Below are 27,113 nucleotides of genomic sequence, written 5' to 3'. Positions count from 1 at the left end.
GGGGAGGGCGGGCCGGGGTCGGGAGGGCAGGGCCGTGCAGGGCGCAGAGTGGAAGCGTGACCGCGCTTCCCGCACGGGAAAAGGGAAAAGGGCCGCGGCTGCCCCGGGCTCCGCCGGCCCCGGCGCGGCCCCGCAGCTGCTCCCGGCCCCGGGCGGTGCGGTTCCCCCCGGCCCCGGCGGGGGTGGCACAGGTGCGTGTCCCCCGTGCTCGCCCCGCTCCCGGCCCGTCCGGCCGCCCCGTGCCAGCTGGCACCCGCGAAAGGCGGATTCCAGCCGGTGGAGACGCTCCTCTGTGCCCCGTGCAGCCTTGGGCCGCTCCCAAGGGACCGGCTGGGCCGGGAAGGCGGCGGGGTAAGGGCAGGGAGGCAGGGGCTGAGGCAGCACTTATTCAGTGCTTTCCTTACTGACAGTTGTTTGATCTTTCTCACCCCTTCCCCTCCCAGCGAAGGTGCTCAGTTCCCTTTCCCTGAAAGTAAGCTCTTCCAAAGTTTGGACAGTGGGAAATTTAAAGTCTCTAATCCCTCTTTAATTCTTACACTTTTAATTTTTTTGTTCCCCCAGAATATCTGTTCCTGCAGCCTGCCCTATGCCAGAGGTGCTTGTTTGAGAGGGCAGCTTGGTAGTGGCTGGTTCCATCCTTTGGGAACCCTCTTGGGCCTGAGGAATTGCAAGACTTCGAGGTTCTGGGGCTGTAAAATAGCAAAGAAAGTGTGTCTCGGCAGACAGCCTAGTAAAATAAAAATGAAGGGTCACTCCTTAGCCACCCTTGTGGCTCCAGTTTCCACAGGCTCACCTGAGCAGATGTTGCTGTAGCTGGGGCAGCACTGGCACCGTTCTATGGCCCTCCCAAAAGCCTGGGGCCAGCTGGCAGAGGCCGAGCTGCTGTCTTGCCATGTCCTTAGTGCTGGTGCTTGCTCTGTGTGTAGAGTCAGCCCGTGGAGTCGTTCAGCTGAAAACTAACCCAGGTCGAAGGGGACCCCGAGTCACAGGTCTCCCTGAATATATTTTACTCTGTTTCATGATGCAGCTGTGCAGGGATGGTGGGTGGGAGAAGGGAGTGGAGAGCCCGGGCTGCCCTTCCCTGTGGCACAGTGGACTTTGGCTGCCCCAGCTGATCGCTGGGCTGAGCCTGTGCATGGCGTGGCAGCACGGGTTGTGCTCACAGGGGTCCCAGGAAGCTGAAAGGGCTTGGGAAGCTCCAGGCATCTGTTGGAGCTTGTGACATAGCTTTGTACAAGAGCACTTAGGGAGCCTGAGTGGGTTTTGGACATGGAGAGTTGGAGTTTTGTCTCTCCCTGGTTCGAGCTATGCCCAGTTCAGTGTCAGCTCTCGTGTTGTTTGGGATAGATGACCGCTGCAGAGAAGGTCCCAGCAGTTGTTGTAGAGCTCCTGGGAGGCTGAAGGGCAGGTGTCTCTTGTGGTATCAGCTTCCTGGGGCCACAACCCAGGTGTCTTCCCTGTCTTCTCTCTTCCAGTGATCCCTGGAACAGCTCTGCTGTGCAGCAGAGGTGCCGCAGGCACAGTCAGATCTGTGTAGGGAGTTTAGCTCTGCCCCCTGGATCCAGCACATGTCCTGGATGTGGTGATGCTGCTGTCCCTTAATTTAATCTGTGCCAGCTGCCAACCCAGCTCCTGAGGAAGGCAGTGCTGGTGCCAGCAAGTTTTTTCTGAGCAAGGTGATGCTGGTTCAGTGTCTTCCAGGGAGGCCTAGCCAAAATTATCCTGGTTTGGGTGCAGTGAAGAGAAGAAGTGCTGCAGCCTCAGCCTCCAGCAGGCTCAGGCTCCCTGGCACAGGAGGTGTGAGGCAGTGGAACAGGCTTTTCCGGCCTTTGGAAGAGTCACTTCCTCTTCCTGTGGAGTAGGAAGACCTGTTCTGGGGTGGGTTAGGGGGCAAAGCCTTCAGCAGGGTGGAGGTGATGTGGAGGGCCAGGGCCTTGCTGGCGTCCCCACCTTCCCTTACTCATGTGCTCCATTAGTGACCCAGCAGCAGTGTCCCAGTTTCGTGTGCTGGCTGTTCCTGCAGGGGATCAAAGGACGGGAAATGGAGGAAGCTGGAGTTAGACATTCCCTTGGCATGTGGTGGTTGGGGCACCTCTGCTCTGATCCAGCTCGTGTGGTAAAATCTCAGTGGAGTCTGCAGGGTGTTAACAAAAGTCAGGTGAGCAGGAGGGTGAGGAAGTGCCTTTATGGGATTGATGAGGAAAGGGGCAGTGCTTGGTCAGAGCACCCAGGGGAAAGATTAAAACCTCACCTTTCCCAGAAGCTGATCAGCTAGAGGCCAGCAGGGGTAGGTCTGCCTCTCAGACCTGGAGGTAACATCCTAGTGGGAATGCCCTGTGTTATTTTCCCAGCCCTGCTAAGGAAATCTGGCTTTCTCACTGATCTCTATGGAAAGAATCTGTCAGTTCAAAACAATGAAAAAAAAAATTTAACTCCCCGACCCCACCTCAAAGCCCTGACTCTGCTGGCAGGGACTAGAAGCAGCTCTTATCTGTGTCTTGCTTCCTAAACCAGAAGTTATCTCCTTCCAGCTCTCCAAAGTTGAGTTGCAAACTGTGTGATCCTGTACAGGGTGGCTGAGTTGGTGTTTCTGATTTGGTGAGGTGGAGGGGGGAGCTGGGCTCTGCACAAGGAGCAGAGGGGCCAGTTCAGCACTGCAGGCAATTAACCTCTGTGGCCAGAAGAGGATGGGAATAAAAGGCTCCTGATGGGCCAGTTGTAGCCTTGTCAGAAGTTTAACTTTGTTATGCATCTCTGAGAGCTCGGAGTGCTCAGACTTTGATTGGACCTCTCTGCTTCTCCCCTACTGAGGGATTCATTTTGCTTTCAGTACACAGTTCAGTTTTGTAGAGCAGATTTGGGAAAACACTGGGCCCCCCAGAACCTGCAGCTGTGTATTTCTCTGTGGAGCTGCAGCAGCCCAAGTAGAAGCAGCATTAGCCACTGTATTTTCCTTTCTCCTCTCTCTCTCTCGGGGCTTTTCTGCTGTTGCTTCATGCAGTTTTTCAGTGTCAGTGCTAAACTGACAATCCCTCTTTGTTCCTTTGGTCTCTGCAGTTCTGAATAGTTAGCTAGGCTATGGGCAGGGTTTTCTGCTAATCTAAGCTGTAAACTCTTGGCAAAATCGAGTATCAGCAAAACAAGCAGTCTCTTTGCTGGGAGAGGACCTGAGATGTTACATTGGAATCATGTTTGGAAACTTCTCCATATCTTACAAATGCTTTCTTCTGCAAACATCTCTGCTTGCAAATGGTACTGACACCTCCATGGCCAGATAGGCTTCCAGACCCCAGGTGAGAGTGCAGGGTGTGGAGCTCCCTAACAATGGGAAAACTTTCAGGAATGTGCTCTTTGGAGACATCTCCTCTGTCCTGAGCTTGCTCTGTTTGGACCAGCAGCCCTTGTTGGTTATTTTACTGAAACAGGAAGAGAGGAGACGAAGATTGAGGTGTCACTGAAGGCACTGATTGCAGACACAGCTGAGGCTGGTGTGGGGAGGAACATTTTTCCAAATTTTGTGCTCTGGAAGGTGGGTCAAATAGGGCAAATGCAGAAACGAAGTCTGAACAAGTAACTTATTCTGGTTGTAACTGGAAGAAATGTTTCAGAGCTGGAGGAGGGAGAAATGGGAAGAGAATGGGACGTCTTGGTGTCTCCAGAGCCTTGGGAGGAAAGCAAAGTGTTGCAGTTCCTGCCTGGTTATGGATTCTGCCATGTTGAGACTTCCATCTGCTATATGGATGAAACAGAAAGTGAGAGAAATAAAGAAGTGACCATGAAGGAGAGAGGCCTGTCTCCTGCAAAGAGAGACATTGTTCTGCTTGAGTTCCTGGAAAATGGAACATAGGCCTGCTTGAGGGTCAACAAGCTCACCTGTTGCTTAGACAGAAAAGATTTGCCCAGCATCATTTGCAGATGGGTTCTCTTGCAGTCTGTCTGGAGTCTTGCTGGTCCTGATGAAAAAGCCCAGCCTTGGAATTAGGTTCAAGCTGCTGTTGTTTCCCAGCCTTGTGGAACAGGAGCAGGAGGCTGCACTTCTCAACACCTTGTTCTGGGATGTGCTGGGATGGTGCTGCTCTGGAACTGGGCAGCTTGGCAAGGCTGAGATGTGCTTGGATAACCTGATGCTTCTGGGGAATAAGGTAGTCTTAGCCTGTTCCACTGTGAGGATGGTGGGCCTTTCCAGAAGTGGTCTGGGAGCCCACCTGGCTGTGAATTAGCACCACTGTGGGCAGAGCTGCGGCAGCTCTGCTGCTGGGGGGCAGTCAGGGGATGACTGGGGTCAGTGACAGCTATGTCCTGTGCAGCTTTGCCTTGTTCCCAGTTTCTTTTGGACTAAGTCCTGGGAAACCATGCTGCTGGCATTCTCTCATGATGCCTGAGTGAGCTGTATTTCCCTCCTGACTTAGGCAGAGCTCCTGCAGCACTCAGCTGTGAGTGGATTGTTCTGCTGGCGGTGGTGGAGGTGGAATTGTGCTGGGATAACTGTGGGACAGTATGGTAGCTGAGTTGACTCCAGCATGGATTCTCCTGCTCCATACAAGACACAGCACAGCAGATTCAGGTTGTGCTCTTGCTTAGTGTGACACCACCACCATGCCCAAGCAGGTACCAGAGCAGCTCTCTTGACTCAAGGGGGTGTCACACACCAGGAGGAGCATTTGGTGAGATCTGTCAGCACTGACTGGTGTCTGCCTGCACTACCAGAGGTGTGTCAGTCCAGAGGCTCCCTCCCCTGCTCCCAGCCTGGCAGCAGATCTCTTTCCTTGCCTTCTTTATCAGGATCTGTTTGTCGTTGTGGCTGTTCCTCGGACCTGAGCTCTGGGTCAGTTTAACTGTTGATATAGGAGCTGTTTCTGCAGCTTTCACCTTAGGATGGGGGGTATGATGGAGGCCTTGCCCCAGGCCTGGGTGAGCTGGTGCATCTGGGAAGGGCAGAGCCATGCCAAGGTGGTCCTTGGCTTTCCATCTCGTGCTGTGGTACTTAGGTTGCAGTGCTGTTCTGTTGTGCTAGTGCCAGTCATGGGATAGGCTTGAGGATGTCTCCTGTGAGCTGGTGTCTCCAGTGGCCCTCTCTTGTAGAAATGTCCTGCTCCAGCTGGAATTGAGCTGGGCTGTCACACTCTGGGAGGTGTGAGGCATGGATGGGACAAGGGCTGGAGGAGCAGGTGGGTCTGCAGGAATTGAGCTTTACTGACAGTGAGTTTTCTGCTTTGACTTGGTGATCTGACCTCAGTGTGGAGTGTTTGGGGAAGAGGTTGTGGTTTAAGTTCTTACCCAAGGCAGATTGCTTCCTCCAAGCTGTGCTTTCTCATCTTGCCTGTGGCAGGGGGAGTTCCTAAAGGAGGTCATGTTTCTGTGAGAGGTAGAGGCTATAATGCTAATACTGCCTTTTGCTTCTGTTGGTGTGAGGAGAGGGAGGAGGTGTTTGAAGAGAGGCTGGAATAGACACAGTCCAGGACAGAAGGGAGAGCTGAGGGCACTGTGGCAGGAAACCACGTGGGATGAACAGCAGCTGCTTCCACACCATTTCCCTGCTCTGTTGAACCTCTTCAGGCTGCCAGTGTCCACAGTGCTGGGGTAGTAGCTGAATGTGAATTTCATGTAGGCAGGGCGGATCTCTCAGGGCTAAGCAGTGTGTCTTGTGTTTCAGTGGTGCTCAGAGTGGGAGGTCTGAGAAAGCTGTGCCAGGTGGGAAGAGGAGCCAGGGAAGCTGAAGCCAGGGACAATGTCCAAAGGGTTGTTGACATCCTGCTGGTTGCCTCAGTCTAATGGTTGTAAAACATTTCCTGGGCTCTCACCTGCCTGTTGTACCTGTTCCTTTTGAATTGCAGCGACAATTAGGAAGTGCTGTTTGGAGAGAGCTCACTAGCAAGTGGCTGAGGATGACCTGAGCTGGAAAAGTGGCTCTGGATCAGAACTCCAGCGAGTGTCTGACAGCCCGTGGCTGTTCAGCAGCCTGGTACCTCTTTTACAACTGTGTGAATCATTAGTGAGCAGTGTGATTCATGCACAGATCATCATTCACATCGAGCTAATGAATGAGCCCCTGAGGAATGACGTGGTAGGAGATGGGAACAAGCACCTCAAAAGAGGACAGACTTTTTTGGCTTTGTGGCAACTGGATTTCTTTTCGCTCCTGTTAGCCACCTATTCCCATGTAGCTCTGGGGCATTAGCATCTTAATAAGCAAATCTGGATTTGTTTCAGTCCCTCAGTGTACATCTTGTACCCAAATGGCCCATTAGCATAATGCAACAAGTCTTTTAAACTTGGAGCATTAATAATTGGAGAACGAGGAGGGAGAGCAGGGGAGCTGTGGCAAAACTGAGCCTCCCAGTGAGTCACAAATATCTGAAGTGCAGAAATGTCTGTTCCACTTCCCAGTAATTGGGCATCCGGGCTTTCTGCATGAGGTCAGATGCAGCCAGTAAGGCCTATTCAAAACATGCCTATGCAATTATGTTTCGTGGTGTGTTGCCTTTGATCCAAGGATTTTGGAGAGGCATTGATTCACCTTCTCCGAGGGCTGTGCAGGATGCACTTGTGCTGATTCAGTGCTTGGGATGAAATTGGGATCTGCTCCTGGAGCTGCACGTCTGATGTGGGATGGGGGTGCTGGTGGTGGCCTGAACAGCAGTATCAGAACCAGCCCCAATTTGGGGACGGAGCTGCTGACATGTCCCTCTGGGCAGGTGGTGCGTGGTGGCCCAGGGGCCAAGGGCTCGCTGTCACCTGCTACCTCTGCAGCCCTCAGACACAGAGAGCTGCTAAACTGTGCTGTGTGAAGGAGTAGAAGTCTGTGACCTGATTCTTGTCTCACCTCCTTTGTGTCCTGGGAGTGAGGGAGGCTGAGCTCAGGAGGCAGCTCCTGGCAGGCGGCCGGCGGCTGCTCAGGGGGAAGTACTGCCTCACCTGACCCTTGCTCAGGCTCTGGCCAGGCTTGCCTCTGCTCCTTTGCTGAGCAGCCATTTGCTGCCTCCCTGTGGGAAGCTTTCCTTGGCTGCTGGAGCCAGAGGTGCGCTGAGGAAATGAGACTCACTTGTGTTTTCCAGGGTGGGTTCTGGCTGGGTGCTTTTCTCCCTGGCTGGCACTCAGAGCTTGGTTGGAGTGTGAAAGAGGGCTTTCCTCTCTGAGAAGGTTGGTGGGTGAGGGTAGGAGGGCAGGATACCTTTCCAGGACAGTCTGAGTGTCTGCTTCAAGCTGGTTCTGGTTACACGAAGTGCTTTTTCTATCCAGTCTGCCAGCATTAGAGGAGAATGATGTACAAGATGCCTGTCGTGGGCTTTGGAGCAGGACTACAGCAGGAGAGCCTGGCATTGTGTGAGCCATGGTGGAATAGCTGCACGGTCTCATGCTGTGCAGTTAAGTGGTTTTCCTTTGTCCAGGGGAGAGGTGGCATTCAGAGGCTGATGGAGGAATTCAGTGTCTGGGGTGTTTCTTCAATTCAGTGGAGGAGGCGGGCTCAATTTCTCCAAATGCTTATGCTGAAAAGGATTCCTGAAGAATTAATTAGTTGGTCTCCTGACTCTGCAAATACTCTTCTCATACCCACCCTGCCCCCATCTTGTCCTTTTTCTCTGCTTCTGAGGTGTCAGTGGATCCAGAGAGGTGAACTCTGCCTTTTGCATGGGAACTGGTCCCTTCCATACCTTCAAACCCTTCTTTGGATGACATGGAAGCCTTTGAGGAATGACTTGTATTCATGTCGCCTTTTAGGAGATGATCCAGAGCTCTGCTGCATGCTGGGGTGAAATGCAGGATGCCTCTGGGGGATTGTGAGGTTCCTGCTGAAATTGTGCTCTACAAAGTTCTGCTTGGCTTTTGGCTCAGCTCCACATTAAACCTCAGAGGAGCTGTGGTGGGTCCCACTCAGCTCGCATGCTGTGTGCTCTGGCTGGGTGTCTGCAGTGCTCGTGTGCTGCTCCTGCTGTGCTCGAAGCCCATGGGCTGAGCAGGGAGGGGGAGTTCATCTGCTTCTGGTGGAGGCATCACAAAACCCTGGTGCCTCCAAGCAGCAGTTAGGCTGAGATGTGTTTGCTGGGTTTATTGCAGAGCATTCCACTGATATTCTTACAGGCTGTGCAGTCTTTGGCTTCAGGTGATGTGGCCTCTGAGGGATCCTGGACTCTTGAGATTCCCTGCTCTTTCCTAGCAGGTTTTCCAGGAAAAGTTGTGCAGCTCAGATTTGGCATCTCAAGTGGACTTGAGCCACTTTGTGTTTGAGGAAGGCTTTGTCTTATTAAAAGACATTAAGTCTTTAATGAGCACAGCTGTGACCTGTTTGTTTCACAGCCATAATTCATAAGTTGCAAGACTGTGTAGAACTTCCCTCTGGCAAGGTCAGTGCTCTTGCACACAGGGCAGGATGAGTGGGGAGTGTCTGATGGCCTGGGGGTTGTAAGGGAACACAAACCAGCAATTTTGTACTTGCCTGTTCCAAAGGACACTTCTCAGGTACAGCATGAAAAATCCTCAGATATTCTTTCCTCACATCACTGATTTTGTGTGCCCTGAGTGTAGTCCTTCACTGAAGTGCCATGTGCCTGCAGCTTGGGTGTTGGTTCAGAAAAAGCTCTTTGGCACCTCTGGGATGTACCTGATGGAGCTGTGCCTTGAATTGCAGTGATATTTCTGGCATCTGCCTTGCAGCTGGCTGCACATGGAACTGCTTTAGCCATCACATAACTTGGATAGCCTTGGCTGTCCAGGCAGCTTGGGCTCCTTGGGATATGTTGTGCCTGCCCAGTAATGCACAGTCCTGGGTGGAGAGCAGCAGAGGTTACCTCGGGAAGGTACCGTGGCTTGGAGCAGTGTGTGGCAAGAGTTTCATAGAAAGCTTCCTGGCTGTGGAATGTGGTTGGGATCAGATTATCTGGGAGCTGTTGGCTCTGTGCTCCTGCCAGTCTCTGGCAGTCACACACAAGCCTGATGCTGTCCCTGGTTCCTGGGGAGAGCAGGATGCTCGTGAAGCCGTGCCCTGTAAAAATAAGCCCATTTTGAGTCCTAGGGAATGACTGCCCTCCCTTGCCTCTGTATCCCCCATTCCACAGTGTGCTGTTAGTGTGAAATGTTTCATTGTGGAACAGCTAAAGCTCAGCTGCTGTTTGTCAGGTCTTCTCTGATAGCACAGGGCAGGCCAGTCACTGCTATTTATATAGCAGGCTGTGAAATTAATGCTCTCCCGTGCCAGCTCACAGCCCAAATTGCAGGAGACAGGTTGACTGACTGCTCCTCCTCAGAGTGCTGGTGGTTGTCTGCCGGGTGGAGAGGAGCTGTGGTGGGTGCTGCTGGTTTGGGGAGTGGCAGTGCAGGACCCATTTCAGTGGCACAGCGCTGTGTAAGGTGGTAGGAGCATTTTAGAAAACCACTACGTTACTGTTTAGTACCAGCTGAAAGCTGAAGGTCTAAGGATCTGCTCAGCTGTTCCTTCTGATGGCAGGATGGTAGGAACGTGGTGACAAAGCCCTTCAGGGGGAGATGGCCACCCAGAGCAGGAGGCTCCTCTGGCAGCTGTCATGGAAAGCAGCCACGGGGTGCATGTGGCAGCCTATCCCAGATGGGTGCAGTGCCTGCTTTGTGCTCTTGGCTCCTGCTCTGGTGCCTCCCTCGTGCTGGAGCACAGAGCACGTCCACGGAGGGCCCCGCTCCTGGTACCAAGCTTGGTGTGGGCTGGGAACAAGGACCCAGCTGGTGCCAGCATCTCTGGGCCATTCCTGCTCCTGGAAGGGACCCAGCCATTCTCCTGGCCTGCACGCACAGCACAGGGAGGGCTCCTGGGTGATCCCTCCTCTCCTGGCAGGGAAAGGAGCGCTCAGGTGCCGCAGCAGCTGCTTGCAGGAGTGGCACGGCTCCCCTGCAGTTTCTGGGGACTGGGTTAGTGGTGATTCAGCGCTGCCCACACTGCCACTCGCTGTGATCACTTGTCAGCAGTTGCTCTGAGGTCTCTCTGTGTCTGGGAAAGCTGTTTGGTGGCACACTTGTCTGAAATTCCAACTGTAGTAACACTGGAGTTTTAGTAATAAAAGGCTGTCCTAGCCACAAGCCTTGATTTTCTGAGGGACTTGCTGTCTCCAAAGAGCGAAATGTGCTTATTTTTGCTTCCCTCAAACAGCCCTCCAGCACACTGTGGGAGAAAGCTTGAGCTCACCTGCTGTGGTGTGGGAAAGTTGGAGCTTTGATCCTCATCCTCTCTCCTAGAGATACCTAATGCTGCTCATGGCAGGTGATGATAAATCTGAGCTAATTGCCCAGTGCTGGCAGGGCTGGCACCATGAGCAGTATTGGCAGAGCAGGCCTTCTGCCTCTCCAGAGCTGGCACTGAACTGCCCCCTTGGTTCTTTGTAGTGTGTGGGCAGGTGCCCCTCATGCTCCTGATTGTTTCCTCTGCCCCCATCCCCTGAGCAGTGGCACTTGTGGTGCTGGCCTGTGGGCTGGGATGCTGTTTCCCTCCATCCCAAACATCTCGATCATCCTGCCCTGGGATGGCACTGGCAGTTCTTTGGCCAGAACAGGGACAGCAGCTGGCTGGAGCTCTGCAAGCCCCTGGCTTGGCTTGGTCCAAAAAATCAGGATATAGCCTGGGATGGGATCCATGCTTTCTTCAGGAGGGCTGTGGGTGATGCAGGGCAGACCCAGCTCCTGGCACGTTTGACCCCGAGCTGCCCGTGTAAGCAGTGCCTCTCATCTCACTAGATCACTTGGTTGTGCCCCATAGCAGGGATGTGGTGCAGCTGTGCTCCCTTTTGGGAGGCCTTAGGATGGTTATGGGGAAATTCCTTACCTCATTCCCAGGTAAGTGTGCTCTGCAACCCTCACCTCCAGAGGAGACAGGGTGGGATTTGCAGAAATACCTTTTGTCTTGTTGAGGCTGCAGAGACCCAGAGGAGACTTGGAAATTACCTTACTCTGCAGAATAGCCTATTTTTTTCCTGAGTGTTTTTGAACAGCAGCTTTCTTAGAAACTCTTTGCTGCGTTTTGTCTCCTTGGGGTGAGTTTAGCAGATGCACCACAGGGTTTTTTAGACCCTGCCATACAGCATTAGGGTCACAGACAGGTACAAGCTTGCTTTGAGAGAGGAAAGCTGCTCTTGCATGGTCAGATAACAAGGTGTTGGCAGCATGTGAGGGAGTTCTGCAGCCACCCTGAGTGCTGGTGCCCATCTGCTTCAGCTGGTGTCTTGCTGGTCTCAGTCTTTGGTTGTTTGCTTGTTTAGTGATCCCTTGGAATGCTGGGTGCTTGGGGACATGGTGACAAGCTGGCTGGTTCCTCATGCTCTAGGCTTCCAGCAGCCTGGAATGTTGCTCCTGTGGCAAGCTGCATGCCAGCTGTTTTGCTGGATTCTGCAGGAATTGGTTAGAGCCTGAAATAGCTCTGACTGTGTAAATAGAGGTGAAGCATGCCAAACCTGAGAAGTGCACTTGATGTTGGTAGTGGAAGGTGTTTTTGGATACAAATCCAGACTGGAATTTGCTGAAGGATTGGCCCAGGCACAGTACTGTGCTGTGTTGAACTAGTTGGAGATTTAAATGAGGGGGAGTGCATCCTCTGAGGCCCTTTTAATTTGTTTGTTTGCAGTAATAAATCACCGAGGCTTGTGAAGGCCGCTGTGTTACCTCGGGTGGGGTGTTCCAAAGGAGCAGTGCTGTGACCCTGCCTGATGGATGAGGTGCTTTGTGTAGCATCAGTAAGCCCCAGCAGGATCCAGTGGGTGCTCTGTGCTGGCACCAGTGGTTCTGGGGCAGTGGAACACAGCACAAGGCCAGGGGCTGGCATCTGAGGAGGGTAACTTGCATTTGAAAACTGAAGGGAGCTTTTCAAATGACATTTTATTGAGGAATTGCTCTTGGGAGTGCACACCCAGCCTTTCTCTTTGCTGTGCACAAAGCTGGGGAAGGATCTGGAAAGTCAGTCCTGTGAGGAGCAGCTGAGGGATCTGGGGAGGCTCACCCTGGAGAAAAGGAGGCTTGGGGGGCCTTCTTGCTCTCTGCAAATTCCTGTAAGGAGTTTTTAGCCGTGGGGATTGGGCTCTTCTTCCAGACAGCTTGTGACAGGACTCACTCCCTGCTCTTTCCCCTCTGTCCTCAATTCAGGAAAAATTGTATGCAATCTCTTCCTAGCAGGAGAGCCATGGAGTGCCCAAGGAGTGTAAGAGTCCCACTCCCACCTGCCACACTGAGATGCCCTTAGGGGATGCAGGAAGTTAGGTGTGATAGGCAGAGCTTTCTAATCTCTGGGAACTTGTAAGACTTTCTTCTTTGAGAGGAGACGATAACTCAGGAGTGCTACTTCCACAAAAGTGGGAGAGTTGCTTTCGTTCTGATCAGCCTGTTGCTCAAAGGAGCCTGCTGGGAATGATAGCCATTATCTGTCCCCTAAGGCTGGTGCCATGCACTGGGGTGGGTAACTGCTTTAATTGAGTGGGCTGTGGAGTATCCTTGGCTGGGGTGACCTGGAAGCCTGAGAGCCGCCAGCATGGCTCAGAGCTCCTCCTGGGAGTAACGTGGGCCAGTGTGGCTTTGTGACTTCTATTGGTGTGTATGGGAGCTCAGATATTAAAACCAATTAGTTGTCTTTAAGGTCAAGGACTTATGTGACCTACCAGCCTGCATTTCAACTTGGCCTGGATTGAGGATCTTTGGGAGAGGGCTGTACAACTTGTGTAAAGAAGCTAATGAAGAGATGCTTTTTAAAGCACTTCCCTGCTGCCTCTGTAGCCCAAACACTTCAGCAGGACACTGGTATGTGACAGCCTGAAACAGCAGCGAGCAGAGACTGGGGTAGGCTCCTTCCATAAGAAATGTAAAAGGGCAAAACCCTTAGGTTTGATGTCTGAAAAGCACTTTGTTGGCACTCTGACTCAGAATCCTGAGAAGAGGCTTTTTCACAGAGCTTAGCTGGTTTGCCCTTGAGAGAGCTGGAGGATACCATGAGGGATTTGATTTTTATGCCATTACTCTAATGGGAAGCTTGAGGTCTGGGTTAAATCTGAGACAATGCAGAGGCAGCACTTGGGACATCTGGGATACTTCAATGGCAAATGGGAGGTACCTACTGGAAGGCAGATGGGAACTTCCCCAGTTTTCCTTTTGGCTTTGGGTGGATTTGAACCACAAGGCAGCTTTGGGGATTAAGATTTCTGCAGGACCCGCCCCAAAGCCCTAGGAAAAACGAATATCAAACTTATTTTCCTTCAATTTAAGCCTGTTCTGTGATTTGTGGGGTCTTATCTCCTGACTCTATGCCTGGGGTTGGTGCTGGTGAAGCAGCAGTGTGTGCTTAGCAGGGTTCAGTTAAAGCAGCTGCCAGAGCTGATGAGCTGCTCTGGGGAGAAAAGTGATAGAGGGAAAGCAGAAAAGACTCACTGTGACAAAGGGATCCTTCCAGTTCAGTTTTCTGTATTAATCTGAGTAAAACAACATGTAAAGACAGCACTTGGGCTGCTCAGTGCTCCAGCTGTCTGAGAACAAATTAAATGGGCTCTAAGATGTCCTTGAAGTATGTGGCTGCATTGTTTTAAATAATCTGTGCTGGGAGCTGCTTCCATTCCTTCTGCTCACAGCCCTTGGTCTGTGCAGCCCTTGGTCTGTACATGTGTTCTTTCTTCTCATGTAGCAACCCAGAGTAAGCAAGCAGCTTTTGGAGGACTTGCTTGGTAGAGGCTGAGCACTGAAGAAGAAAGAGCCTGTTTTGGTTTTGTTTTCTTTCCTCTCCCATTGTTGTCCAGCAGAAGGGGAATTACACCAGTGACAGTGAAGAAGCGTCCTTGGGGGAGGGAGGAGAGAACTGTGCGACATGGTGTGACGGTGCTTGTTGCTTTGCTGCCTGCTCACATCCCTTTTTTCCCTCCCCAGCAATGGTACCAGCATGATCTCGTTGATCATTCCCCCCAAAGACCAGATCTCACGAGTGGCAAAAATGTTAGCGGACGAGTTTGGCACTGCCTCCAACATAAAGTCCAGAGTGAATCGCCTTTCAGTACTGGGAGCCATTACATCTGTACAGCAAAGACTGAAACTCTATAACAAAGGTAACTTCTAGCTTGTATGGATGCTGGCACACTTCCCTTTCTTGGAAGCAGCCTTAAGTTCCTGCACTATGCAGTTTTCTGCTAATCAAATCTGTTGGCCTGTGCTGCTGTTTTGCACTGACATTCCAGGTATGTTGCCCTTGGATGGCTACTTCAGGGGTGGACTTAGGGACTAGAATAGCAAGGTGGTCCTTGTTTTTAAGGAGTGGGGTCATGATTCTGTTTGTAGTGCTGACTCTGCTAAACTTGGCCAGGCTTAAGAGATGGATATTCTACAATAGTTCATTTGTGTTAAAGTAGCAATTTTCTATCAAGCAAAAACTTCTGTGTGCCTTAAGCATGGCATTGAGCAGCTGCCATGCTTCTCGGGGGAACAGACCCAGGCCATCTCAGATGAGCCCTGGAAGAGTGCATTGTTACTGCTTTTGCACTGGCCTGTGCCCTTCCCCGGGATGGCCACTCTGCAGATCCCTGTGTGGGGACCAGCAAGGCTTCAGGGGCTGCTCAGCCTTTCTCTGGGTGCTGTGAGCTTGCAAACTCATGGGTTTAACAGGCAGGTGCATGTCTGCTGCAGGCACACTAAATGAGTTTTTTGTGTACCATTGTAGGGACTTGGGGGGGAATGAGGTGGGGAAAAGGGAAAATGAAAAGTTTGGGATCTTGAATTTCAACTCTGCTACGAGTCTCAAGGGCTGGCAGTCAGTTTTTGATGGGTACATTGCCACATTCCTTGGTGATCTAAACCTGCATTGTGTTGTTTGTAGTACCTCCAAATGGTCTGGTTGTTTACTGTGGAACAATTGTGACAGAAGAAGGAAAAGAGAAGAAAGTCAACATTGACTTTGAACCTTTCAAACCAATCAATACATCGTTGTATTTGTGTGACAACAAATTCCACACGGAGGTAAGGACTCCCCCACTGCAGGAGCCAAGGTCTGGGCACAGCCCCACTGTGCTTGAGCCAGGAGAGCAGCAGGAACATGCCCTGGGGAGGCCACTGGATGGCTTGGGACTGCCAGAGATGGGGAATGCCTGCTGGAAGGAGCTGAGGGACTGCCCAGCTCCTCCCAACCCTGAGTTTGTGTAACCCACAGACAGGAGCTTCTCTCTGTAACTGGAGGAAGGGTGGTTTTTTTCTTAACCACAGAGGCCCATAGATACTATTCCAAGTCAGGCTTTAAAATACTGCCAAGATAATATCAGTGTTGCCAGTCTTGCTATCAGATGTGTTAACTGAGAGCCTTGATGGAGAACTGGCATGTGCCTCATCTGTCTGGGGGGAAGTGGGATTATTTTTATCCAACGTCTAATTAAGTTAAATGAATGGTTTGAGGCATATTAAAGAAATGTGGATTACAGCAGTCAGTGTATTGCCTCTGAGGCTGTTTTGGCTCTGGCAGGTGCAGAGGTCTCAATGTTTGCAGTGCCCCTCACGCCTCACGTCCTTGATGTTTCCCATGATAAATGTGTGGCCTGAGACTTAATTGCCTGTTGTCAGACCCATCTGACATGGGCTTGGCAGGCCCTCCAGTGATGTAGTTCTGCTTGTCTGTTTGGATCTGTGGAGATGTGATCCATAAGTGGCTTCCAGAGGGCAGGAGTACAGCAGGGAAAGGTGTGCTTGTTGCACAGATGAGGTCCATCCCTTCTATTCTGTCTCCCCATAAAAGATGAAATCCCAACATGCCTTCGACCTCCCAGGAATGAAAACCTGCTCACAGGCACAGGTCTGGAGTTCTGCTGGGTCCTTGTGTCCATAGATGAGTGAAAACAAGAGGCAGATCAGAGAATTCAGTAGAGAGCCAGGATGTCAGGCCCAGGGAGGTGTTTGTCCTGCTGCTGTGGGCAGTGGGAGAGTGCTGGGTTTCCTCCTGCCCTGTCAGGAGATGGATTCATTTGGTCTCTTCTGCAGCTGCTGCCTCAGGGCACTGATTCAATACAGAAGTGCCCAGCTGGCTGTTCCCAGGAGCAGCTGCAAATCCACTGGTGCATGTGTGTGGCACTGCTCACCACAGGTGACAGTGACCTGAGGGGAATTTGTGGGAATTGCTGCTCCTGATGATGGGACCCCTGCCAGCCCCTCCCTCCACAGGCTCTGTGCTCTCCCCTGGGTGTGGGGTTATTTCCCTGGGGATTGCCTGCACTGCAGAGTCAGCTGGGGCTGGAGCAGCCTGCTGGGGGCTGTGAGCTCTGCCTTTGTCCCCCTCTCTGGCTCTAGAGCCTTGAACCCGTGGTTCCCCCAGCTGAGCTGTCAGCCAGGGCAGCTGCTCGGGCACCCACAGCTTTCCTGGAAAGTCAGGGTGGGAAGGAGTAGGAGGAAGGGCTGCTCTTCACCTTTGGGCTACAGCTGCAGAGAGGAAGCTCAGTCCAGGCTGAAGGAGCAGAACAAAGTCAATGGTCCCTTGCTGCTTGACAGGTCAAACAGTGCAATTGCTGCCAGAGCTGATCAGGGAATCGCTGATCATCGGTACTGTATGAAAATAAGAGGAAATGAGGAAATCAGAGCTGTAGTCATGTGCTGCCTGGCAAGAGCATCTGATAAGATTTCTTCTAGATATTTTATTGCCTGTGTGAAACTGAAGTAACTCCCCCAGGGGTCTGTGAGCCCTGATGTGTGTCTGAGGGGCAGGATTTACAATGACTTACTTTGATACCTTGGCTGGAGCATTCATTCCAGTCACACATTTTGCTTGGCTCAGTCCCAGCTAAATAGATTGCAGTGTAATATGCCACTTCCTCCTCTCATTCATCCCATTGCTGAGGAATTAATACAGAATATTTACTTTGGCCAGGAGATTCCATTAAACCTTAGCCTCCATTTCTTCTAAGCTTGAGAGCTGCATCCTGGGTTGTGTGGATTTTGGAAGAGGATGACTGATGGGTTTGATCCTTTCTGTTCAGCCCCATAATCAGGCTGACAGCCCTGCAGGCAGCTCAAGGTCCCGTGCAGTAACCCAGCACCATCACTTTCAGTGTTAAACTGGTGACTTGAAGCAATCTGGAGTTTTGACAAGTTCCCCATCCTACTGATGTGGTTTTGCCAGCCAGAAAGAGGATTCTGGCTATTGCTTTTTTGGGCATGTGTAAGTGAGCAGGATGTGTGTGTGTGTGTGCGTGCTGGATGTTTCTGCCCACTCAGACAGCCCCTGAGGGAACAGCAGCTGAGAGACTGCCTTGAGAAAGGAGTGCAGAGTTTGGGTGCTTGGGCAAAATGAACTCAAAAACCTTGATACTGCTCTGTGTTTTGGTTAGGCAACTTAAATGACCTTATGGGAAATATTCAGCTGCTTTTTTTAAAGGAAAGAAAATTGAAGGATAACTTCATTTTGCAGCAAATGTTCTGGCTGTCTTCTCCACAGCCAGTTATGCACAGGACTATTATTGCTGCTGTTCCTTGTGCTCTGTAAGGCTGAATTTGCCACAGCCACTGTAGATTTATTTCATCATTCTGCCTGTGGGACTTGAAGTCAGCAGGTGCAGCAGACCAGTAGTGGTGGTAGGGAGGTTGTGTCAATGCTTTGGACTACAAAACTGAACTGACAATGAATTGAGCAAGTTCTGCTTTCCTGGCTGGAATACCAGGAGAATTACTGCTCCAGTTGTGCCAGCCAGAGAGGTGAGGCAGCCTCAGAGAGGTGGGATCCATTTTCACTTCACACTCTCCAGAGCCCATCTCCAGGGTTTTGCTGTCACACCTGCCCGTGACCTCAGGTGGGGAACTGGCAGAGCTGGGAAATTGTGATCAGAATTAAACTTCAGTTTCCTCTGTGCTCTTGACAGTGTTGTATAGGATGGGATTATGTGTGGGATGGGATTATGTATGGAAGGAATTCCTTCCTGTGAAGGTGGGCACGCCTTGGCTCAGGGTGCCCAGAGCAGCTGTGGCTGCCCCTGGATCCCTGGCAGTGCCCAAGGCCAGGCTGGGCACTGGGGTTTGGAGCAGCCTGGGACAGTGGAAGGTGTCCCTGCCCGTGGCAGGGGAAGGTCTTTAAGGTCTCTTCCAACCCAAACAATCCTGGGATTCTGTAGTGATCTGGAATAGTTACAGCTCCCGAATGTGCTGGTTTTCCTCCACTTCATTAATGAAAGTATAGCCATGAGGGGCTGTGCTGTCCCTGGCCCTCACGTGTTCTGTTTGTTCCAGGCCCTCACGGCGCTGCTCTCCGACGACAGCAAGTTTGGCTTTATTGTAATAGATGGGAGCGGGGCACTCTTCGGAACTCTCCAAGGAAACACACGGGAAGTGCTGCACAAATTCACTGTGGATCTTCCAAAGAAGCACGGTAACGCACTCGGCTGTCTCTGCTGAGGGCAGCAGCCTGTCCCGGGCTGGCATGGGAGGGTGGAAGTGGGGAACTTGGCCTGTGGGGGTTTAGATCTGCTCAAGTCTGTGCTCCCTTGGAATCTGACAGCAAAGCCTCCAGTCTGAGCCTTCTGTCAGAATTAATGAATCACAGTAATATGCAGTTGATCTCAGAAGCGGCACTTTTTATTTCTTGCTGTATTTGACCATTTCCTTGGTTTTGGGACAGTTGTAACTGAGTATTAGTAGCGCAGGCAGTAATCCCACTCAGTGGGGTCGTTAAGGTTTGATGTGCTGGTGCTGTGTGTGCCCCACAGCGAGGAGCAGCGAGCTGCTCTCTGCAGGAAGCACGGGGCCTCATGAAGCAAGGAAAATTCAAGTTCCACTCTGTGCTGCTGTGTTGTAGCCAGCCACTGATGAATTCAGCAAGTTGTCTGCTGGTTACTCTTGGCCTTGTCCTTTGTAGAGTGGGATGGGACAAAATGAAACAAAAACACTGCCCCCAGTGAGGCTGTGCAGCAGAGACTGCTGGGCTGTGCTGCGTCAGCAGTGTTTAAGGCAGTGTATAGAGGAGATGGCTTCTCTTGAAGGTGCAGGGAGAGAGAATGTGCTCAGATGTTCAGTTTCTACAGAGTTGTGAGTCTTTACAGAAAGAAAAGAAACATTTTCCTCTGTGGAGAAAAAATCTCCTGGTAGGAATGAACCCCCTCTATTCTCTTGAGTGTTCCATGGCAGCCCTTGCCTCGGCTCGTGGCAAACTGAATTCAGGAGGCTGCAGCTGCCCTTGGCTGTGGTTATTCCAGGCCAGCTGTGTCCTGAGGATGCTGCTGGCATGCAGTGGTTCCCCCATGGCTGCCCTGTCCTTCCCTGCAGGCAGAGGAGGTCAGTCTGCCCTGCGCTTTGCCCGCCTGCGCATGGAGAAGAGGCACAACTACGTGCGCAAGGTGGCTGAGACGGCCGTGCAGCTCTTCATCTCCGGGGACAAGGTCAACGTGGCCGGGCTCGTCCTCGCTGGCTCGGCCGACTTCAAAACTGAGCTGAGTCAATCTGACATGTTTGATCAGGTGAGTGGCCTGTTCTGAGCAAACCCCCGTGTTTGAGTGTCAGTGGGGACAGGGTGATTGTAGCAGTAGATCTGATACAAGATGCTACTCCGGAGGAATGTAATTCTGGCATCTGAAGAGATTTGATCAAACTAAAAATGTGATGTATCCAAAGAAGTCTCCCATTCCTAATACCTCCTGCAAGGAGCTGAGAGCTCCTGTTCTTGAAACAGGGCTAATAAGAAATCTGTCCTCCCTGGTTTGGAACTGGCATTCACATTCTTTGTGTTCACAAATCTAAAGCAGAAGCTTTATTGGAGTTGAACTCCAGTAAACCTAATGGCTGGTCCATGTAGCCTGAAAACTGTGGTTCAGTACTGTGCCTTCAGAGCTGCCTCTGCCTCAGGTGAAGTGCAGTAATAAGAGCAGTGACTCCCATGGCAGGGTGAGGAGTCTGACAGCCTTGCTCTGGGGTGGATTTATGATTTCCTGTCTCCTCCTTCTCTCGTTCAGCGGTTGCAATCCAAAGTGCTCAAACTAGTTGATATTTCATATGGAGGAGAAAATGGCTTCAATCAAGCAATTGAGTTGTCAACTGAGGTCCTCTCCAATGTGAAATTCATCCAAGAGAAAAAGCTAATAGGTACGTGATGCACTGCAGCCTCCTGCTGAGCCAGGTGTGTGGCACAGGTGCTGCTCTTGCTCTCACCCTTCTGGCAGTGCCCTTGTTCTGCCCCAGCCTTGCTGTGCTGGCTGAGAGTGGGACTTGCAGTAGTTCTTTTTGCCAGCTGGACACCTCAAGTGCTGGTATGGCTTGTGGGGGATGGGGGTTGGTTGGTTGGTTTCTTTTTCCACACCAGACTTGTTGGACCTTCTCTGTCCTTCCATGAGAGATCCCCTTAGTTCCAGGCCTTCTGGTGGCAGCTGCTTCTCACAGTTTCTTGCATTCAGATGAAGCTTGTGTGAGGTGTGTGTGCTGTGCTGCATGCTTATGGCAGGCTCTGTGTGCCCTGCAGGACGATACTTCGATGAGATCAGCCAGGACACGGGGAAGTACTGCTTTGGTGTGGAAGATACACTAAAAGCTTTGGAAATGGGAGCAGTAGAGATCCTGATAGTCTATGAAAACCTGGATATCATGAGATACGTCCTGCACTGCCAAGGCACGGAGGGTACGTGGTGCTCTGGGACACTGGAAGCTCTCAGGGTTTGACACCTGAGTTGCCTCACTGGGATGGGTTTGCTGGAGGAGCTCCCTGAGGACATCTGAACACAGGGATGTTGTGTAGGTCTGTGTTACTTTGCAGGTTTCCCAGCCTCTGGGGGAAAAGCTGGAATGAGCAGGGTTCCAGTGCACAAAGGGAATTCCAGTGCACTTGGTCTCAGGGCCAGCCCGGAACCTCCTTCCAGCTTTGTGAGTGTGATACCACAGGGGAGACTGAGATGACCTTGTGTCCAGAAACACAATTCCTGGGCCTGCAGCAGGACCTGTCCCCGTCTGTGTTGGCTCTGCAGCTGCTCTGTGCTGCTGTGCCCTGTGGTATTGCTCACAGAGCTTTAGAGAGGAAGGCAGGCAGTGGTGGGGCCCAGACCCTCTGTGTTCTAGTTGCTGGCTGTGCTCGATCTCCTGCTGTCTTTAAACTGCATCTTGTAGCCTTACCCAAACTAATATTATCATTTTTTCCTCCCTTCTCAGAGGAGAAGATCCTGTATTTGACACCAGAGCAAGAGAAGGATAAATCCCACTTCACAGACAAGGAGGTATTTCAGCTTTGGGGCTTCTGGGCTTGTTCTCAGTGTGTTGATGCAGAGCTCTGGACATCTGGGCTAAGTTTGTCCCAAGCACCTGAGCACAGTGACCTTCTGGCACTCAGTGACACCTCAGGGCAGGAAGCTGTGGCTCTTCCTGTGTAACCCCTTGGATCCTACACCTGCTTTTCTCCAGTCTTCCCTGCTGCCGATGCCAAGGTTGTGTAAATGGACAGTGTGGGATTTTTGACCACCACCAAACCATCCCCTACAAGGGTTTGGTAGCCACCATGCAGGCAAGGCCCCAGAACCATTGATGCCTGCTTACGAGGCACTGATTTGGTTGTGCACAACCACTGTGAGGTCAGGATGGTGACCTGGATCAGGTGTCAAGGCAGTGTCTGCTTTGGGATGCATTTGACACGGGGAACTGCCTGAATTTCCTGTCTGTGCAGGTCAAACAGCCCTCGTGGACCAGGGGTCTGTGTTACTTTGCTGAATAAACTGGGGAGAAAAGTGTCCCTTGCCAAAGGGTGGGGATCTGTCCCACCTGGGTTGTGCTTGGGAGCCATTTCCAGCTGTTTTCCCTTCTGGAGGGAGGACTGCCAATCCCTGCTGTGCATGGAGGGTTTGCAGTGTTATCTGCAGTGAGGTGTTTCTGTTTCACAATAATCACTGCACTTCCTGTTTAGAAAATGTTGCCTTTTGCCTCTGTGCTTGCATGGATCAGTGTTCCTGCCTGGGAACAGGGCCTGCTGGATGGGGGGGCTGCAATCTGTGCAGGGGACAGAGCAAGTCTGAATGAGCAGTGAAGCTGAAATGTGGCATGGAGTAACACTGGAGCAGAAGAATCAAGGCAATTTTTCTCCTGCTTCTGCACTAAATGTCGTATTAGAGGGCCAAAACACTGTCAATGATTAATTTTGTAGCACCAGGAGCTGTGCCTGTCCTTGCCTGGTGCAGTTGTGCCAGGAATGCCTTCCCCCAGGAATGTCCCTGTGGAGCATGAGGGCTGCTGTCCCTGCTACAACAGACAAAGCCATGGAACCAACTTTGGCAGGGATTTTCTCAGTACTGAACACACAATGACTGTAACAGGGTTTTATTATTTATTTTTCCCTTCCAATGTCTCCACAGACTGGGCAGGAACATGAACTCATAGAAAGTATGCCCCTCCTGGAGTGGTTTGCAAACAACTACAAGAAATTTGGAGCAACCTTGGAAATTGTTACAGACAAATCACAAGAAGGATCCCAATTTGTGAAAGGATTTGGAGGAATTGGAGGTAAACTGCAAGAGGAAAATGTGTTTGTCTTGTTTAGCCGTTGGTTTGATAATCTGATGCTAACACGAATGGGATTAATCTTATTCCTGTCAGTCATGAAACCAGTTTGAGAAACAGTTGTGTTCACCAGGGTGGATTCATTCCCTGTCCAGCAGGATGGTGGTCCATGTTGGGCCCTGTCACTTCCAGCTGTGTTCCTCAATGCCTGTGTCCTGTGCAGGGCTCAGGGATGGGCTGTCCCCCTGTGCAGCTGCTGGAGCTCAGGAGGGCCCCAGCTGCCTGGCTCTGTCTGCACAGGGGTTTGTTTGGTGGCAACCCGTGCCCTGCCTGGGGGCTCTGACAACCCCCAGCCCTGTTCCTGAAACACTTGGAGCTGTTGCTCATCTCTCAGAGCCTCCCTGTACTTCGCTCCCTCATCTTCTGCTTCTTTTCAAAGGAGAAGTATTTTTAGTCCATCCTCTGTAGCAGTGAGGCCTCTGAAAGCCAGTCCTGCTCTGGAGCTCACTGAGCATCAGCCACGCTTGGCAGAGGCGCGGGTGGTTCCTGTGCCAGTCTGACAAACCCTGGGCAGGTGGAGCCACAGCAGTGCCATGCTCCATGTCCTGCCTGGGCAGGGGTTCCAGGACAAAGCTGTGCCACTGGCTGTGCTCAGCTTTGGTGGATGTGAACCAGGGAGAAGTGCATTGTAAAGGGGAATTTCTAGGGCCCAGAGAACACCAGTCAAGAGGAAAGAATCTTGGATTGTTTGGCTCCATAAGGAGCAAGGTTTCTAAGTTTTCAGGGTTTGTGATTCCAGTCTCTCATTTCCTGCCAGATCCAGCCTCTTTGCGTAGTGGCATCCTCTTTGCTCCCATGCCCTGTAGGCTTGAAAGGAAATGTCCTTGAAAATCTCCTTCACCTCAGTAAATTATGCCAGGGATACAGGATTTCCAAACCCCTGCGTTGGTGTTTGGGGTGGGAAGAGGAAAACAGACACTAAATCCTGCTTTTATTGCATTGTAAAAATAGCTGCAGTGCCAGCTGCCTTCTGGATTTTACTGCCAGGCCTGGATCTGAGCAGTGACACTGGGAGCAGTGATGTGCCACTGGTGTTTTGTGGAGATGCAGCCCTAGAACAGGCTCAGCTTTTCCAGGAGGAAGCTGGCCAGGCTGGGCATCTTCCTTTGGGCACTAAATTCCCCGTGGCATTTCTCAGTGCAGCTGCCTGTCCGCTGCCAGACCTCAGGCGGACATGACTGGGAAGCTCTGGGAGCAGGGCTGGGGAAGCTGTGTCTGTGGGAATGCTGGGGAAGCTAAAGGCTGTTTCTTTGGCAGGTATCTTGCGGTACCGGGTGGACTTCCAGGGCATGGAATACCAAGGAGGAGACGATGAATTTTTTGACCTTGATGACTACTAGGTAGTCGAGCTGGGTCCGGCAACACGTGCCTCGCCCCTCCAGCATCCAACCCAAGGAGCAAACTCATGGTGGAATACACAACTGATCCCTGCCTTAGAATTGGAACATTTCCAGAACTTGATCCACGAGCATTTGGATTTAAGAAAGCAAAACCCTACACTTTGATTTGTCATAGTGTCAGTACAGCAGCAAACTACTAAGTTCCTATATGCCACTTTGGACTAATTTAAAAAGAATCCCAGTTTTTACTTTTACTCAATGGTGAAATTGGTTGCTCTTGTATTTTATGGAAATGATTTTTTTAACCTTCATGATACATTAACTGCTGTAAACCTCTTCCTTCCAAAATTAATAGAAGTAAGATCCTACTGGTTTGTTTCTTTATACTTTGATTGGAGAAATCAATTGCTGCATTTGGCAGCGCCGTGACCCATTTACATGGCATTCTCAGCTTAGCCTGCAGAAGAAATGGAACGAGGTTGGAGCCATAATTCTCTTCAAAAGCTTGAGGAGGCACTGACCTGGGTGCTGGTTCATTACATGTGGCTTGCAAATTCTGATGGTTTGGGGAGGCTCACCAGCCGAACGTGCTTTAATCTATTTGCAGAAACACTGCTCTTACAAACTAGGAAATGCACTTCATGGATTGCAATGAAAATGCTGCTGGAGTCTTGGGCTTAATTTGGATTTGAACAGTGCAGCCTTCAGGAATTTTTTTTTTTCAGTTTTGACAAAAATAAACATGAGATTTCAGTGAAGTAAGGTACACTTGGCTTTTTGTTCCTCAGTAAGTTTTTCTTTTTGCTTTAGGACTGCGTAAGGTTTCCTTGATTATGTGAATTTGAGCCCACAGGTCTTAAATGGAAGTGGGTGTTTGACAGGAATACTGAGTCAGTGGAGTGAAGGCTGAATTAGTGCTGGGAGTGTGGAATATTTGATTCTGATCCGTGGAGCACTGGCATAGCCCTGGGAACACCCAGCTCCCAGCAGTGTCTGTCCTGTGGGGATGTGCCCTTCAGGAGGTGAAGGATCACCTCTGGATGGTCCCAGGCTTTGTGTCCTGCCTGTTCCACAGAGCATCCATAGATCAGGGAGTTCATCCTTGGGGTATGTCCAGCCTGCTGGTGACACTCTGGGGGTCAGGGGCCATGCAGGCCAAGGGAGCAGTGGCTCAAGGGCAGGTCCTGTCCCAGGGGAGCAGTGACACAAGGGCAGGTCCTGTCCCAGGGGAGCAGTGACACAAGGGCAGGTCCTGTCCCAGGGGAGCAGTGGCCCAGCAGAGCTCAGGTCCTGCTCCCTCCCTGGGGGTTCTCGCAGCGTGGCTCCCGGTGCTTCCCTCAGGAGCAGCTCCTGTTCCAGCTGCAAACCTTTGCCTCTTGTCCTGGTTCACTTGAACAGAGGGAGCTTCTCTTCAAATTTCTGCCACACTGTTGTTTGAGGTCCAAAATTCCTGTCCTTGTGAGCAATACCATTTGTCCCCCTGGTCCCTACCCTGACCGGCGGCTTCACTGTCGTCCTCACATCCAAGCTGGAATCTCTCCCAGGAGATGGGGCTGGGTCTGCTCAGGGCTGAGCACAGCCCTGGCCCTCACAGCAGTATGTTCTGGATTTTGCCATTGTAAATGGGTCTAATGTGACATGACAAGACCACAAAAATTGGTTGTAAATTTACATTTTTGAATATACTGCTTGTTGTTTCACATGATACATTAGGGTATGCAGCTCCTTTTTGTAGTTTTTATTTTTACTATTTAAGTTTGGAAATGATGCCAAATTTTTGTATTTCTTTAATCAATGTGTTCTCTTCAGTGATATATATTGCATTATATATTGATGTGTATATCAATATATACTGATATGTATTACACTTACACATGCAAACACACTCAGTGGGGGTGGGAGATCCTAGCCTTCGCATACTATATAGCCTCTGCAGAGAGATCCCAAGCAGTGATATCTTGGTGTTGTGATGTACAGAAATGGAGAAGAGTATTAAACCATATTTAAGAATATAGTACAGACTCCTGGTTTATTTTCTCTAGTCCAGGAAACTCCTGCTTTTTGCTCTCAGCTCGGTGCCAGCTTCAGGGCTGGAGGTTGGAGGCAACTCTTTCACAGCTCAGTTTGTGTTTCTGGATGTTTCTCCCTGCTGAGGCCCCTGAGGGCTGTGTCCAGCTCTGGCCCCTCACTGCAGCAAGGACACGGAGGGGCTGGAGCGTGTCCTGGGCAGGGAACGGAGCTGGGAAGGGGCTGGAGCCCCAGGAGAGGCTGGGAGAGCTGGGAAGGGGCTCAGCCTGGAGAAAAGGAGGCTCAGGGGGCCCTTGTGGCTCTGCACAGCTCCTGACAGGAGGGGACAGCCGGGGGGGTCGGGCTGTGCTCCAGGGAACAGGGACAGGAGGAGAGGGAACGGCCTCAGGCTGGGCCAGGGCAGGCTCAGGGTGGGCACCAGCAGGAATTTCCCCATGGAAAGGGTGCCCATGGAAAGGAGCTGCCCAGGGGGGTTTGGAGTGCCCATCCCTGGAGGTGGCACTGAGTGCTCTGGGCTGGGGACAAGGATCAGGCACAGTTTGGACTCGATGGGCTGGGAGGGATTTTCAGTGATTCCATGGTTCTGTGTTTCTCCAGCACACTCAGTTGCTCTTTGAAAACTGTGACCTCAGAAGGAGGGAGAAAAATCCAAGAGTCTGAAGCCAGGTGGGCTGTGAGTTTTACCTGGGGTGCTCTGAACACCTGAGGCAGAGGAAGGACAGCCTGCAGCAGCAGCACCCTGCCCTTAACATCCCAATGGGTGGGTTTCTTTTTACGAAGCCTTTTCTACTCTGCCTCTTGGGCCAACCCGGACAGAAGGGTCCTGGCTCCATGGGCCTGCCCTGACCTCTCTGGCTTCTCCTGTGGCCAACCCATGTGTGTCCCTGGCTGACCAGGGAGCACCTGCCTCCTCCACAGCTGGGCCAGCAATTTGTGAGCGACATCATTAGTATCAGGGCTTTTAAAGGATGCTTGAAATCTCCTCTTGGCAGGTGTTGCTTAGCTGAGATTCTCTGACAGAGTCTGAGCACCTTCTGTGGGAGCAGCAGGATTTGGGTGTGAGGCTCTTGGCCGGTTGCTGTCACACTTGGCCTTGTGCAGAGTTATTCCTGGGGGCTGGGGCTTCCAAGCTTGCGCTCTGCCTCACACAGTCTCTGATCTGCAGCTGTGCCAGATGGGACAGCCTGGCTTGTTGTCCATTCTCTGGATTCCCAAATTTTGGACATGGGAGGTTTCTGCGGGAGCAGACACAAAAGTGATGCACAAATCTCATGCTGT

General features: G+C 51.5%; 1 protein-coding gene across 3 annotated transcripts; it reads left to right on the top strand.

The window, feature by feature from the left end:
* Positions 1-335: 335 nt before the first annotated feature.
* Positions 336-25,821, top strand: ETF1 (eukaryotic translation termination factor 1). Of its 3 annotated transcripts, XR_005955363.1 has the most exons (11): positions 12,727-12,741; positions 13,855-14,030; positions 14,795-14,934; positions 18,175-18,313; positions 19,207-19,397; positions 19,890-20,019; positions 20,393-20,548; positions 21,073-21,137; positions 22,263-22,410; positions 23,725-24,988; positions 25,023-25,821. XR_005955363.1 is itself a non-coding variant. In XM_041470104.1 (10 exons), exons 2-10 carry the CDS (start codon positions 13,868-13,870, stop codon positions 23,805-23,807), a joined length of 1,215 nt encoding a protein of 404 aa, XP_041326038.1. In that variant the 5' UTR covers positions 336-351; positions 13,855-13,867; the 3' UTR covers positions 23,808-25,821. The 3 variants fall into 3 exon arrangements, 2 of the variants coding, with proteins under 2 accessions (XP_041326038.1, XP_041326024.1); XM_041470104.1 differs by lacking the exon at positions 12,727-12,741 and adding an exon at positions 336-351 and having other exon boundaries at positions 23,725-25,821; XM_041470090.1 differs by having other exon boundaries at positions 23,725-25,821.
* Positions 25,822-27,113: the final 1,292 nt, after the last annotated feature.

This window comes from Pyrgilauda ruficollis, unplaced genomic scaffold, assembly GCF_017590135.1.
Source record: "Pyrgilauda ruficollis isolate IOZ18807 unplaced genomic scaffold, ASM1759013v1 scaffold105, whole genome shotgun sequence".
NCBI classification, from domain to species: domain Eukaryota; kingdom Metazoa; phylum Chordata; class Aves; order Passeriformes; family Passeridae; genus Pyrgilauda; species Pyrgilauda ruficollis.
The sequence above is the reverse complement of the archived record's forward strand: the minus strand, read 5'-3'. Positions and strand labels throughout refer to the sequence as shown.